General features: G+C 36.9%; 1 protein-coding gene across 2 annotated transcripts in view; it reads right to left on the bottom strand.

Annotated features, from left to right (window-relative positions):
* The window catches only part of cdkal1 (CDK5 regulatory subunit associated protein 1-like 1), a 472290-nt gene that overhangs the window by 174537 nt on the left and 281541 nt on the right, over window positions 1-16212 (bottom strand). For both annotated transcript variants that reach the window (XM_022673769.2, XM_022673768.2), the window contains exon 10: window positions 1824-1969. In XM_022673769.2, the coding sequence (XP_022529490.2) occupies window positions 1824-1969 (146 nt within the window). The remainder of the gene's footprint in view (window positions 1-1823; window positions 1970-16212) is intronic.

Genomic DNA, 16212 nt, shown 5'->3' with positions numbered 1-16212 from the left:
TAATATGCCACAACTAATGCTGACCTCATACCAAACAATTTTAAAGCAATTTAACTGTTGCAGACAAATTTCGAGTCGGGATACAATTGTGAGAGTCTTGTTAGAGTTGAGTTGCATTCGCATCATCTTGATGGTTCAGTGTAAGGTGGTTAGGATTGAAGGTTTAAGTCGTTTTTTTTTTTTTTTTTTTGGGTACTGGCGTTCAGTGTCTCTTTGACATGTCCTACCATTTATACATAAAATATGATAAAAAATTATAATTATTAATCATTAATATTACAAAAAAAAGGTCAGAATCTCAGAAAGAATCTAGTTGCAGTCTTGCAAATAGTGACCCTGCCAGATCTGCAGTATTTGCAAAATCTTATCCTGTGACTAAACAGTCTGTGACTAAAAAGACTTTTAAAAGTCGATTGAAAGTGAGTGTGTGGTTAGCATAAGGCAGATTATATCATGATTTATCCAATCTTTGATTCAAGGAGTGAATTATTAATATCTGGAAAAATTTTAAGAAAATTATTGTCAATATTGCATTTGCAGCACAAAATAACAAAAAAATCGCAATGTCAGTTTTTCTAATATCATGCAGCCCTAACACATATGCATGCACCCATTTAACTTGACAGTAGTTGTTTTTTGACACAGTGAACCAACCAATTAATAAACTTAGCATGTCAGTTAGAGGTTCTGAATGTAAGTTTCAATCATTTTTAAATTAATTGTCCAACCCTAAAAACAACAAAGTAAACAAATAGATGCATTAAATGTGTTAATCTGTACAGTATGTGGTCTTAATTTACATTTATGACATTTATCTGAATCTATTATCCAGAGTGAATTTCAAGGTTATATCTATTATATAGGTGGGCCAATAAGGTGTTAGGAGCCTAGCCCATTGACTCTGCCCTTATTGGTGTAGATATAGCAGTATGGTCACCCAGACTTGAATTGGGAATTGAACCCCAGACTTCCACATGACATGGTAGCTCACTGGCATACAGTGGTTTTATCCACTGCACCAGACAAACAACCATTTTTTTATTTTTAATTATAAAACTAAACAAAATATAATATATATAAAATCCCCATAAAGTTCATTCACAGTCTAATTCCCATCATTAAGTGGATGTGAATGTGAATGAAAAATAAAGGCACAAAAAAAAAAAAAAACAGATACGTAAACTGTTGCAAGGTTAACAACAACAGAATAGAAGACAAAGACAGAGGAAGGCTAAAATCTAAAGCTAAAGTACAATGAGTATTATAATAACCCAGTCTGAGAACATGAGCTGTGCTCTATGTACTTATTTGCACATCTTAAACTGGCCGCAAGTGCAGCTGTGGCTGATCCGCTCTCAAACAAAAGCTCTTAAGTGCAGCCACTGCACACGCTGATAAACCATAAGAACACCTTATTAGAATCATCAAAACTGGCATTTGTAAAATGTCAGGACTTAATCCATGCCATCGACTGCATTGTTCCCTTTGTCCATGAAGTATAACGTTATCCACCATGTTATTAAAATAAATGGGCTACTGCACCTTCACATTCAAACCCTGGTTTCAACACACAGTTACACACACACGCACACACACATGCACACACTGTAGTATGATTAGCTCAACATATGAGCCATATAATAAAGTAAAGTCGTACTGTAAAGTAAAGGTTACTGGGTACCAAATGCACAAAATCTTCCATCAAATTTGCAGTCTTCAACTGTATTAACTACTAGAACTGAAGAGGAAAGGAAAATAAAGCGCAATGACATTATATACAGCACATGTCTTTATGTTGACTCTTTGTATTGGCAGACTCTTACCTGTCCTTTAAGAAGTCCACCACACGCCTGAAGTCATCACAGCAGTACTCCCTCTTCATATCCATTAACACGCTGTCAGACGCTGACTGGACGGGGACATGCAGGAAGCCGTAGACTCGTGGATGGTTCAGGATTTTAGCCATTTCCTGATGGACAGAGAAAGACAGAGAAAAATAAAGAATAAGATTCAATATGCACAGAAATATAAACACTGACCTATGGTGGAAGAAAGTGTGAGTATATATCAACAGGCAAAATACTTTATGATTTGTGTGTGGGTTTTATAAAAATCCACTTTAGCCAAAATCCAAAACTGTGGACACTAAACTTATATTTATAGTAGTGCAGGGTGATTTTTTACGATTAATTCAGTTTATTCAAATTACAGTTTTATAGTGATTTTCAAAATAGAGTTATCACGATTTTTACATGCAGACATTTTATCTATTTTTCTCTGAAAGCGTTGTTCATTTCTGAAGTTTATCCTTGGTTACCGGCGGCTCCCACAGACTCCCAGCACGCACATATTGTCTAAACATTCTGCTTAGTCCGCTAAGAAAAAATGTATTATTATTACAACAGTAAAACAGCAAAATAAGAACGGACAGGGAAGGTAGCTCTGCCATAAGCTCTTCAATCTCCTGAATGTGGTTTTCACATGGTTTGACAATGCAGAGAATTCTCTGTAATCCTAATATCAGCCTATTTTGTCATGTAAAGCAGGGGTATTTAATTAGAATTAAGTACGGTCCAGTCGGAGAAAATTTTGTAAGTCCAAGGTCCGGACCGTCGCCATTTTTAACTTGTGTTATGATTCAGTGCTATATCCTGTATACTATATATATATATATATATATATATATATATATATATATATATATATATATATATATATATATATATATATATTACATATTATATATTATACATAATATATATACATATATTCCGCCCATTCTCGTTTTTCCGCCAGTTCTCAGGCTCCTTATCTCTTTATAAAGGCGTTTTTCATGGCCGCGTCCCAATTCACCATCCAGCGCAGTGGTCTGCACAGATCTGATTGGCAGAGGCGAGCGTTTGATGATCTTACACCACACGTGATTGGTCTGTGAGTTTACTGCGCCGCAAAGCAGGTATACCGTAAAGAAAAGAAAAGTTCTGCCGCTTTAAATGAACACTGTCAGAATTAAACTTTTCTCTGTAGTTTATCGATTTGGGTCCGCATTGGACAACGTCTGGGTCCGGACACGGATCGCAGTCCGCCTATTAGTGACCCCTGGTGTAAAGGACATAGCAACCATGCCCTGATAACGCGATTAAACATATAAAGGGAAAAAATATTCTCTGCCACACAATAAGAGGGAGGAAATCCACTGTATACAGCATAAAACCAATCCTGAATCCTGTGTGTTTGTGACTAGCCACAGTGTTCTGGATATGCCCCAGTAGAAACTTTAAGCTGTTACACATGAGAATAGCGATGCAGCAGCAGAGAGAGCGGTGTTTCAGTATGAGAACACCACTCCACAGCTTTAAAGGAAGTGTCAGCCCGAGTTATCCACTACCTCGCTTCAGCCTGGCGAGACAAAACGGAGAACGCATATGAGAATCAGCGCATTTCCAAAGAGTGATGAGTACTGGAGTGGACGGCCTTTCCATTTTCCAACCACAAAGGACACGAGCGAAAGTCTCAGCAGGTTCTTGCTTTCCACCAGCCCACCAGTGGAGATCTCAACTTCACAGGATGGAAAAAAGCTCTGATGTCCACTTTAAAAGACACCGGTTCCAGGAGAAGCTTCTGAGACACTAGGGAAAGTGAGGAGACAGTGCCTGTAAAAATGACTGCAAGACGAATCTTAATAAAGCAGTGAAGCAGGTCTTCACAGCCACTGAAGGCCAGAAGAACATTATCTAATTTAAGCTTGGTTAATGAATCATACTAAAACTCTGAATAAATCACTGTGTAATAGGTTATATTTATTATGTAATAGCATATAACAATGTTATATACGTACACACGCACACACACACTCAAACACCACCCAGATACCTTACAAAACACATTACAGGCCTTTGAGGATAGAATCTAACAGAGGGCAGCAGGGACAGAGAGGAAAACAAAAATGCAATTAAATAAATAAAGGAAAAAAAAAAAGAAAAAAAAAAAGACGCGTTTTAAAACAAGCCAGACAACAGATGTTTAAGAGCACACAGCTGGCCGAGGCTGGCACATCTGTTTCCAAATCTTCAGCCCAGAGCTCCAACTTTCCTAAATTCCCGTTTTAATTTCATAATAATAGTGTGGCAGAGAGGGAGAGGGGCAAAGAGAAAAACCCAGAAAGAAAAAGAGAGAAGCAGTGCGGGTGTACTCTATGACCTCTATGAGGAGAAAAAGAGTTCATTTAGATTTAGAACAGTTTATTTGTTTAATTAACACAGAATACATTTGGCATTAGCTAAGCTAATTACCACAAACGGTTTCCCCAGAGTTTTTGTGCTCAAATTGTTTAATAATGTTTAATAATAATAATAAATAAAAAAACATAACCAAAATATAAATACTGTTAGATATTCACATTAGCTTGTTCATAGGGCTGGGTGTATTTTTTTGTTCTTTAAATACAGAGGTTATTCTTGATTATGATTTACATTTTCTTCTTTCTGAAATTATGTGTTAATTTTATGGTAGATGTAACAGGACACACACCTTCCAAAAAGTTCCACTTTTTCCTGGTCTGCCAACCTGAACTAATTATATTTCTAAATCCAAGGGATTATGAAGGTGTTTTCTGGCAAATGAGATATGGGCCTTTGTGTTCTCTTTGGTCAGTAGTATTTTGTTGTTGTTTTTTTTTGCCTTGGAACTCTCCCATAGAGAACATTTTCACACAGTCTCTATCTTGTTTTCAAATCAATAACAATGACCAAACTGAGACCAAGTGAGACCTATAGTTCTTTAAATGTTGTTCTGGGTTTTTTGGGACCTCCTGGATGAATTGTTCATGCCCTTTTGGGGTCATTTTGGTCAGCCAGCCACTCCTGGGAAGGTTCACCACTGTGTTATGTTTTCTCCTTTTGTGAATAATCTTTTCCAGACTAAATTTATTTGGATTGGGGCATAATATGTTGCTTTATGAGATCTTTTAGCTGCTTCATGTTGTCAGGTTCTATTAAACAATTCTTTTAGTTTGCAAGTCTGTCAAATTGAAGTTTTCCAAAAATGTGACTAATCCCAGTTTATTGATAAACCCTTTTTTTTTTTTTTACATCGGACAAGGTTGGTTTGGATTGTATTTTTCCCCTAAATAAATTAAATCATCATTTAGAAACTGCTGTTTATATGTACTGAGATTATGTTTGTCTGATGTTAAAATGTGCTTGATAATTTGAACAAAAGTATGAAAGCAAAAAAGGCAGATACTTTTTCACAGCACTGTATATATTAAGTATATACAGCATGGAGTATGAAATCCATTACAGGAAGTAAATCAGGCAGAAAGACAAAGCTGAGACACGAGAAAAAGAAACCCAGACAGACTCAGACAGAGTGTGTAACAATCACATGTGCACAGACGCACAGAACTCTCTCAGAGACTGAAGCAGCTGTCGCCTCCTTCCTGCCTCACAATCTCCATCATTTAGACACATTATCCCACCGGATTTGTCATCATGACATCATGAAAAAGAAAATACAGAAACTGAGATTTTTTTTTTTGTATAAATTGTTGATTGTGGTCCATCTTCACAATCAAAAACCATTGTGCCGCTGTCAGCCTCCCCTCCTGCCTCGTCTCGTCTCAGCCGAGTCTCCCCGCGTGGGGTTCCGCATTAGACCATCAGAATTAAAAGAATTAATTAGTTTGAAGAATAGCGGCTGATTAGTGGGTGAGATAAATCAGAGGCACTTGCTCTGGGACATGCAGAGGGGGCTGAGTGAATTAGTGCCACCCCGCACCAGAGGATTATGGGAAGTCGCACAAGCACTGCATGGCAATGGACGGAGATGAGGCCCCAACACCTGCCTCACCCTCCAACTGATTAAAAGCGAGAAAGAGATAAAGCGAGAGAGAGAAAAAGAGAAAAGTATAATGGCTGCAGGGTGTCAGTCTGACAGCTTCAATATCACCAGTCTACTCGTCATGAAGACCCACTTCATGTATCATTAAAAAAACTGAAGACAAATATTATTTAAAATCTGTTTTAGTATTAAGAAAGTGGAATTTCAATTTTATTTTTAATATTTTATTTTATGAGCTAATGTGCTGTACAAACAACAGTGACATAAAAACATTTCTATATGAACACAGATTTGAACATTTTTTGCAAATGTACTTATCTATACAGCTCACTGACAGATTCCACTGTGGAAAAAAATACAATAAAATATAAATAATAATTTAAATCAACTCAGCTTTTCAGTCTTTCAGTAATCTACACTAGTGACACTCATTATTTCATACCAATGTATTTCTCTATAGTAATATTATGTATATAATATATAAGGCACACTTAAAAACCTTCCATTTTTCCAAAAATCATCAGTGCGCCTTATAATTTGGTGCACCGTAAGTATAAATTTTAATAGTCAGGTTGTAAAATGAAGTTAACCCCGGCTAGCAATTCTCGAGCAGCATTAGCATTAGTCGCTAACCGTAATAAGCAGTGAGACCTGCTGAATTAGAACAAAAACATGGCGACACTCCTGTTCCTTACTAGTGTTGCATAATGCGCTTTATAATCCAGTGCCATTTGTGCATGAAAATAAACCAGAAAATAGAAGTTCATTAATAGTGCGCCTAATAATCCGGCGTGTTTTATAGTGTGAAAAATACAGTACATGCATTCATTAGAAAGGGGAGCTTACAAAGATTTTGATATGCTACACATAGCTATTGCAGATCAAAACCACTACCACTATTTACACCACTAATTTAAAAAAATGCATCACAATGGCTGATTTGTAGATATATATGAAAATGCTTGTGGATTGGGAGATATTGAAGTCAAATTAGAACAACCTATAAGTTATCTAACTTATCCAGCTTATGTTTATACAGCAATGGAAAAAATAAGAGACAACTCAGTTCTGAATCAGTTTCTCTGATTTTGCTATTCATAGGTATATGTTTGAGTAAAATAAAAAAAATAAAATAAAGAAAACATTTCTCCCAAATTCCAAAGAAACATATTGTAATTTAGAGCATTTATTTGCATAAATGAGAAATGGCTGAAATAACAAAAATGACCTCAAATAATGCAAAGAAAACAAGTTCATCATAAGAGTCCATAAAACAATATTTGGTGGAATAATCCTGTTTTTTAATCACAGCTATCATGCATCTTGGCATGTCCTCCTCCACCAGTCTTACACACTGCTTTTGGATAACTTTATGTCACTCCTGGTGCAAAAATTCAAGCAGTTCACTTTGGTTTGATGGCTTGTGATCATCCATTTTTCTCTTGATTATATTCCAGAGGTTTTCAATTTGGTAAAATTAAAGAAACTCATCATTTTTAAGTGGTCTCTTATTTTTTCCCAGATCTGTTTATGTACTGCAGAGAGGAGATCATTGGCTGGTCCAGGACCAGTTGCAGAGTTTAGTAGCAGAGTTGCGGGTGTGTGTCAGGTTTATTTTCCTTTCTGACAATCTGGAGAAGGAGAATGAAGAAGCGTTTGAATGGCCCCGCTGAGGCGAATCCAGACTGTGCACATATTTCAATTGATATGTAAAACAGTGACCTATTCAGCCATTACAATAATGCAATTATGAGCTGGAAGCGTGTCAGAGGGAGGCTGTGTTCAGGTTGATGAATGGAGGGCAGGGGCAATAACCTTCCCTTTTTACAGCTCTCTCCCCAGACTGAGAACCCGAGACGTGCAGGTGGTCTAGTCTGGACATCAGAAGTCAAGAGTGAAGGAGGTGTGTAGTCTCTAAAGCTGTGTTGGATCTACAACACTTCTAAAAATTGAATTTTACATTTTTTTTAAACCAAAATAAAAAAGACAATTCAGTGCTAACACTGGAGTTCAGACTTGTTCATTATGCCCATGACATAACACACCCTCCGCCAGGTTTAACAGAGAATGAACGCTATCTTTTTTTCTCCATATATGAATGTATAAATTTTCACCAAGATCTCTGATTCTACTGCAGAGACAAACAACATTTTTAAAAGTTGCTTTTAAACTATTGCCTTTTGGGAATGTTTTTTTAGGAAAAGTAAATCAATTTTATTCAATTTAATTCATTAATTATCCTTGGCTTATTTCCAAATCCATCCAAAGAATTAACAAAGTAACAATAAAAAAACACACTTTTTAAGAGAGCTCTTAATTTGAGTAAGCTTTGTTTTTTTTTTTTTTCACCAAGGAATTTTGTGACTATATACAGTATATATATATTTTTTTTGGTCTTTTGGTGTTCCTAAGCTCCTTAATTACTAATTTAGACATTGAAATGTTTCTGCTCTCCGACTATCATTTTTATTTTATTTTTTTGCCCAATTTATGTCCCTAATTCAAGATAATAATATGATTTAACTGTACAATTATTTTTAAAAATATTAAAATGTAGGGACTAAATAACATCAAACCATTTATTGCATTCATTGTTTTATCAAACCACTTTACTTAAAGCTGAATTAAATTCAGCATTCACACCTAGATTTAAAACTAAAAATAGTGTGCTACTGTTTGAATACTTGACTGACTGTACTGAATAATTAGGCTTGATCACGTCATTAAAACTCAGGATTATAAAAGTAAAAAAAAAAAAAAAAAAACACATCTGAAGAACTGAATATTCAATATAGAGCCCGTTATCTTCAAGCGTAGGAAGGGCAAACAGACCTTTAATTTCCGACCAAAATCAGAAATTGCTTTGGTATATCTGATCTGATTGGGGGCGATAGAGAGAGCGATGCCGACTTGTTAATTAAGAAACATCTAATTATTCATCATGTTCGCCATGCTATCTGATTGCCCTGCATCTCGTCCTCTCCGCAGAGGTACCTTTTAATATGCATCTTATTTACTCCGGGATTCTCACGTTTTCATTGCCCTCCTTAAAGACGGGCAATGTAGGGCTCCCCCTGATTCCAATCAAACTATACCACAGGACATGTGGAGGGTGGGCTGGGGGAGAGGGATTGTGGCTAGTGTGAGTGTTAACATTAATTTGAGTTATCTCAGTTTTTCTTCTTTTCAAAGTTTGTAGTTACACTTTTTTTGAAAGAATACAAAGCTGCTTTATAACACATTTAAGCAATGAATTTATGATGTAATCATTTGATTAGTGCTGGGCGATAAAACGATATCGATAGTTATCGAGGAAACTATATATCGCGATAAGTCGGGGCGAGAAATTCGATAAACTAAATTTTCTATTTCCCGTTTAAGTAGCGTTGTGAAAAGGCGCAGCACGAGATCAGGCAGCACGCTGAACTGCTGCTCAGCCCAGTACAACCCCTCCCCTCCCCTCTCCACCATCCCCCTCCGCCCCACCCCCCGAGCCCCTCCACTCTGAACTCCTCACATAGCGGCTCCTTCTCTCCCATTTACTGGATAAACTTCATTTATACTATTCAGCGGCGCTACACTGGAAAACTCACCTTTTAAATATGAGGCATGCGTCTCCAAGATATTTAGAGAGGTGAGCTTGTTCAGATTTCTGAAGGCAGGTAACGCTGCTCTGTTTGCTGCTAGTTAGATTAGCTTGTCTCCAGTTTAAAGTTAGCGATGTTTAGGTGTAAAAGGGATCTGTGCAATCTGTCATCATTAGCTAAGATGCTTTCACTGCTTTTTACATTCTAATAAACTAATGGGTAACGCACGTTAGCCGTGTTAATCCACGTTTCGTGTAAATTAAGGTTAACTTCAGCACGAGTGAGGGGTTAGTATATAAACACACAGAAAGGAAGCACTTTCCATCTTTTTTCCTAACTCTCACTGTTTCTGTTAGAAAACCCTGAGGGCAGCATTCTCCTCTGTCTTTGTGTTTTATAGTTTTTAACAGATAGAGAGTCTGTTATGCTGGATATTTTACTAAATACAGAAGATTATATAATCTGTCTAGCTGTATTTGAACTGAGCTAAACATTGCTGTTACTGAACTGGAGTTTTAAATACACTTAAGTAATGTAAGTCTAGTCTACTGAAAGCCAGTAATGTTAGTATAAATCTGTACTGCAGTAGAAGTGGATCATTTCAGAAACTTGACTTTATTCCTCCCACCTCCATTATAGGCCACTTTTTTTTAAATATTTAAATGTTAGCTTAATTTAAATGAAAAAAAAAACTAAAGGCTCTTATTTAAAAAAAAACATAAGCAGTAAATTATCTAAAATTACAACAAATAGAAAATAGAAAAACAGTAAAACATATGTAATACATACTTTTTATATGACCAAAATTAAACTAGACTGAAATCTGACTAAAACTAATAATATCCGATAGACTAAAATGTAACTAAAACTATTATACATTTTAGTGAAAAGACTAAGACTGTATCAAAATCACCTGTCAAAATGAACACTGTGATATACTCTTGTATTTTGCTTTATGTAGTTGCCTGCATTCAGGGAGGGGAATGATCTTTTGATTAAATATAATTTTATAAAAATAAATAAAGTGTTATTGCAATTTAAATTAAACAGACATATAATGTAAAGGGTCTTACATATTTTTTAGTTTATATATTTGTCCCCTTTTTAAAATTAATTTAAAAGCTGTACCCACCTGGCAAGATGTTAACATCCTAGTGTCTGTCCACAAGGCTCTGAGCCTGCTAGTGATTTTGTCCATAACTCCCTTATTCTGTCACTTCTGAGTAAAAATAGAAACCTTTAAGTGTAACAGAAAGTGATTTGATTTATATCGTGATACATATCGATATCGGCTGATATGAAAAACTATATCGTAATAAGATTTTTTTCCATATCGCCCAGCCCTACATTTGATATTTATGAATAGCGTGTCAGTACATATAATATGAGATAAGACATAAGGGGGGTGGTGTATATAAAGTTCTTTATATACATATATATACATATATATGTATATATACATATATATGTATATATACATATATATATATATATATATATATATATATATATATATATATATATATATATATATATATAAAGAACTTTATATACACCCCCCCCCCCTTTCTAATTGGGAACAGGACAGTGCTTACCTGTTAAATAAAGTATGGGTTTTTTTTTAGCTTTATTTCAGGAGTTTGATGCCCTTAAACAAAAGTAATGAACCTCTGCTGTTTTTCTTACACTCTTATGAAGCATCATAGACGTAGTATGTAGAGTCTATGAGGCCGATGCCTATTTTTGAAGGATTGGGAGGCCCTGAAACTAAAGTGGCACTTTGGCAGACCACAGTTAAAATGCTGAGTGGCAAAATACAGGTAACATTAAACACGTTATACATTTCCCGGTACCTAAGCACTTCATTTCATGAGATGTTTTAAAAAAGTGTAACAATATACGTACTGGCTTTATAGATACATTATTCAATGCTTATGAACGTGTTATGAAAAACCTATGTAGATAACCTTCAAATTAAATGTAACAAACTGTTTATAGTTGCAATTAAAAACAAAAAGTAGATGCTCTAAATGGTCCAGCAGGCTAAGCACGGCCACTATGATCAGGAGATCGCTGGTTCGAATCCTGTTCATGTAGTTTGCCATCAGCTTCCAGAGCCCTGAGAGAGCACAGTTGGCTCTTGGGGTGATGTCTATCAACCCAAGGCGTCTGTGAGCTGATGTATTAAAACAGAGTCGCTGCGCTTAACTTTGTGCGCTAGCAATCCTCACAATAATATCCTAAAAGGTCCTAATCCTTGCTTGGTGAAAATACTAACCTGGAAAAATAAATGATTAACTGAAATCAGTTTCCAAAAGTCATGAAACATGACCATCATCTGTCATTAAAGGCAAGCCTGAGCTCAAATTAACAAGCGTCAGTTCCGATTTTTCATTCTAATACTCACGATAAGTCTCAATCAGAGCTTTATCATTTCTTTTATCATTTAAATTTCAGGGGAATTTATATATCAGGAAAAGGAGGCACCTCCCCGGTTAGATTAAGCCCCTGGGTGTGGGGACATGAGGAGGATCCAGATGGCTCTGAAGCTGAGAGATGGGCACAGGTGATTAATACAGGCATGGGCAAGACGAGCTCTCCGCTGGTAGAGGCCCCTCTGAGGATCATTTGTTATAAGCAGAAGACAGCCCGTAACTCGGCACATGGGCTGCTAACGATCACTGATTTCCATATTGGCCAGGGTTTGTCCCAAAGGCCAGGCCTACAACGACGCACTAAAACAGGCACTGCGGCGTCCGAGCATGTTTAAGAAGGCCATAAGAATGGCAGGGTCTCGAACAGCCTCCATCCCCTCTACATAACTAACGTTTCTAACAAACCTATTTAAAATCACACATTTAAAAACCACATCCCTTGGTTGGACCAAGAATAGCCTATTTATATCAGATAATTCAGAGCACAGACATTAATAAGGCCTCTGCGGTACTAAAGTGAGTTAAGGTTCATCTAAAGATGCTGAGTGTCACAGCGGAGATGCAGGAGCCAGGGCTAATGCTTTAAAAATGCTACATTTGGCAAAAGTAGCTAATTTTAGTTACCTAATACAGTATTTCTGGGTTCAGTTGGTGACTTTGCCTGTCAAATGCAAACCACTGCATTGAGAAAGAAGTGTCGAGGCTGTCAGTTTAAACCACAGTCTGCAGTCAGAAAATATCTCGACGCTGATCTAGTTTCAGTTCTATCCAGACCTCATTAACTGCGGTCTCTGTTTTCCATACGAGAAAAAAAACAGACCCAAAACAATCTGTCCATCTAGAACCATCACAAACATCACAACATCTAATACAGTTGACAAATGGTCAGTGATTTATATTAATCGACAACAAAAAACTATACTAGAAGCAACATTCATCACCATTCTTATTAAACTAGTACAGACTAATACAGTGTACAATACTAGCACAGCACAGTACAGTAACTGTAATACATTCTCAATTTATCAGATAGAGAAGAATGAATGATGAATAAAACTAATCTGAGAGGAGTAAAGACTGTAATAAAAATAATGTCCAAACACTGGCAAACCTGGCAAACTCCCAGTGTCTAGTCTATGCATAAAAAAATCATCCTTTCATCTCTTACTGATAAAACTGGTAAAGAAGACTATTAAATGATCAACATGGCCAACTATTCTGATAGCTAACAGATGCACATGATATGGGCAGAAAGGGATGGGGGTGTGAGATCTGAAAACGTGCCATTCCTGCTTTACACTCAGCACTTTTTCCCCTCTACCCTTTCTTTCACTCCTTTTCCCTCCACATTCTCTTTTTCCTTTATAACCGTCTCAAATGTAGCTGATATTTGGATAATAACAGTTCTGTCACACGGTAATTAGGACTCATATTCTAATGATTTTCTCAGTTTTTCCCTCTTGGCCAGGCAAACCTGGGCTTCGTGGATAATTGCTGTTTTCTTTGGAAGGCACACGTCGGTTCTGGCTGGCTTCGCCCGAAAAAGCACATTAAGAACCAGAGGATGAAAAGCCTCCCTATCATATTTGAACGGAAAAGCGCTGCCCGAGCCAAATGTTCTAAAATAGATGGGCAGAAAGGGGAAAGGAGGTTTGTGGAGTATCAAACATCTGTCCGAGAGATTAGCAGCACAGACATGTGTTCTCTGCAGCTGGCCCATTGCATCCTGATGTAATCTAGCTAACCCTAAAGGAACTGTGCAGTTTGCATTTGATTTCAAAGCGTCCACATGCTGTCCACCTCCTTCCATCTTTATTCTTAAAAAAAACACACATCCAAAATTGCTATTGCTCTTGGCTTGAAGGTATGTGAGAGGAGTCATATTTAGTTGGTATAGAAGCTTTAAATCATGTGAAGAAATTCTAAACTTTAAACTTTAGGTCCTTAGATTCTCTTCACTGAAAAATCATCTGCTGAAATGTTCTTCAGGTAATCAAAATAACACTCTTCCGTATAAGCATTTTTGGCACATTTATTTTTACAAGATGTTGCCAATAATTATTTGCAGCCAAAGTAAAATCTGTGTCACCTTTTTATGTCCTTATACAGTACAGTAAACAAGTATAAGGCAGTCATGAAAATTGTTCAGAACTGTATCTGAGCAGTAATCTGGACGGAAAAACATTACATAACAGCACATCTGTGATAAAATCCATAATAAACTAGAAAAGCGCATTTACTGAAGGAAATGCAGAGTGGTTGTGCTTGTAAAAAGGATTTTTTTTTCATGCAATAGCTAGGCTGTTGCTACAGAATGCTATGGTTGCTATGATATTTCAGGTGACGTTTATGGTGTTGCCTGCTGTTTGCTCTGGTGTTTGTTAAGTGTTTGATGTGATATCAAAAGTGGTTACTTTGGTTTTGTTAAGTGGTTTATATTCCAAGGTATTTCATGGCGGTGGCAAAAAAGAATACTAAAAATGCTAACATGAGTTTAAATCAGGTCCGGGCTCGTAATAACAGTTTATGGGGCGGACAGGGTCAGGCTGGATTTTTTGCCTAATCTAAGCTCTAGCTGGAACATTAGATTATTGTTGTTCTTATTTAAATAATACATTATTAAATTATATCTCAACAGTAAATATGAGCTATATAACAGGCTGTGAGGCGGCTGATTTTGGGATACATTCGTGAAGTTTTGGCATATAAATATACAAATTCAGGTGTCTTATAAATATTTACACACAACTAAATTAAGGAAATCTGTACCAGGTTTACCTGGCACATGTGTGGCATTAATGTGTCATTTGGCCCTGCCCAAGATCGGTATCGGCGATCGGCCAATCAAGATGAAAGATGATCGGCAATCGGACACAGCCTCAAAAACACTGATAGGTCCATCTCTAGTTCTGATGTACAACATTATGTATGGGGTTATTGGGACATAACTACATTATTCTATAATTTAATTTATTATTTTTTTATTATTATTTTTTTTTTTCCCCATTTCCCCCCCTTTTAGCTAGGCCGATTGTCCCACCCATTCAGCTGCTCCTCAGCTGTATATCCCCCATCACAGGTGATGCCACAACACAAGTATTGTAAAGACTAGCACATGCCTCTTCCGATACATGTAAAGTCAGTCATTGGCTCTTTTCAAACTGCTGCTGATGAAGCATTGCCGAGGAGGAAAGCGCATTGACTTGGTTTAGATACATCAGCTCACAGATGCCTTGTGCTGATCGACATCATCTACCCATGCTGAGAAAGCAAGCCCAATTGCGCTCTCTCTGGGCTCCGGCAGCCGATGGCAAGCTGGGATTCACACCAGCGATCTCCTTTTTTTTTTCTTTATTTCCTTATTTATTTATTTTTATCAAAATAGAGTTGGCTAGTCGAATATTTGAATTCCTTTCTCAAAAAAACATACTCAAATGCATTAAAAACATCTGAAAAGGCCTGAGACAGGCAACACATATTTACCTGGTCAGACAAACTGTAGGTAATAGTGGGCTGAGGGGAGCATGAGACCATCACAGACCATGAAATAGCAAATGGCTTTAAACATGTGAGTGCTCCCGTGAGGAGCTGTGAGAGAAGGTGTGGATGGGGATGGGGAGGAAGCTCTAGCAGAAGAGCCCACAGAGGATTAGTGAGGAGAGCTCTGACAGGTGGCGGCTAAGAGTGAAACCCAATTATAACCAAATACAACTCTTTCAGTGAGAGAGACACATAGCAATACTCTGCTGCTGAGGTTAAAACTTCTCTCATGATTGAAGGACAGCTTTTAATGGAAACGGCAACAGCTTTGCTGTTCTCAACTGTGGAAAACTGAAGTACAACTTCAAGAACAAAATAAAAACAGGGAGGAAAGTTTTAATGAAGTTTTTGAACACAGCCACAGACCTGCTTATTGTTTGTTCTGAAATCAAGGGTATTAAAGAAGTATTTGTTGATGTGAGCATCTGACTGCATTTAGTAATAAGAGCATTAGGAAAGTCAGAATGATGGAGGATCACCAACCCACGCCACTCTCATTTTGCGCCTTAACTCTAGAACCTATTACAGGTAATTACTGTGTTTTTATTATATATTTTGAAGTGTTTAGAATGTGTTTATCTATACTGCATGATGTTTGTCTGGCTGATTTTATAATTTCTGTAAATACATGTAACTGTAAATGGAGAGTTACATTGTATTTAGGTATCCAAGTTGGTATCTGTGGTGTTATATAATGGTTGCTATGGTATCCTTAAGATCTGCCATAAAACGTATGTCACTAACTGGCCAAACAGTATAAGGCCATGGCCTCAATAATGTTAATGTTTCCAGACCTTGATATTGTCCTT

The sequence above is a fragment of the Astyanax mexicanus genome, chromosome 6 (assembly GCF_023375975.1).
Source record: "Astyanax mexicanus isolate ESR-SI-001 chromosome 6, AstMex3_surface, whole genome shotgun sequence".
Taxonomy (NCBI): domain Eukaryota; kingdom Metazoa; phylum Chordata; class Actinopteri; order Characiformes; family Acestrorhamphidae; genus Astyanax; species Astyanax mexicanus.
The sequence above is the reverse complement of the archived record's forward strand: the minus strand, read 5'-3'. Positions and strand labels throughout refer to the sequence as shown.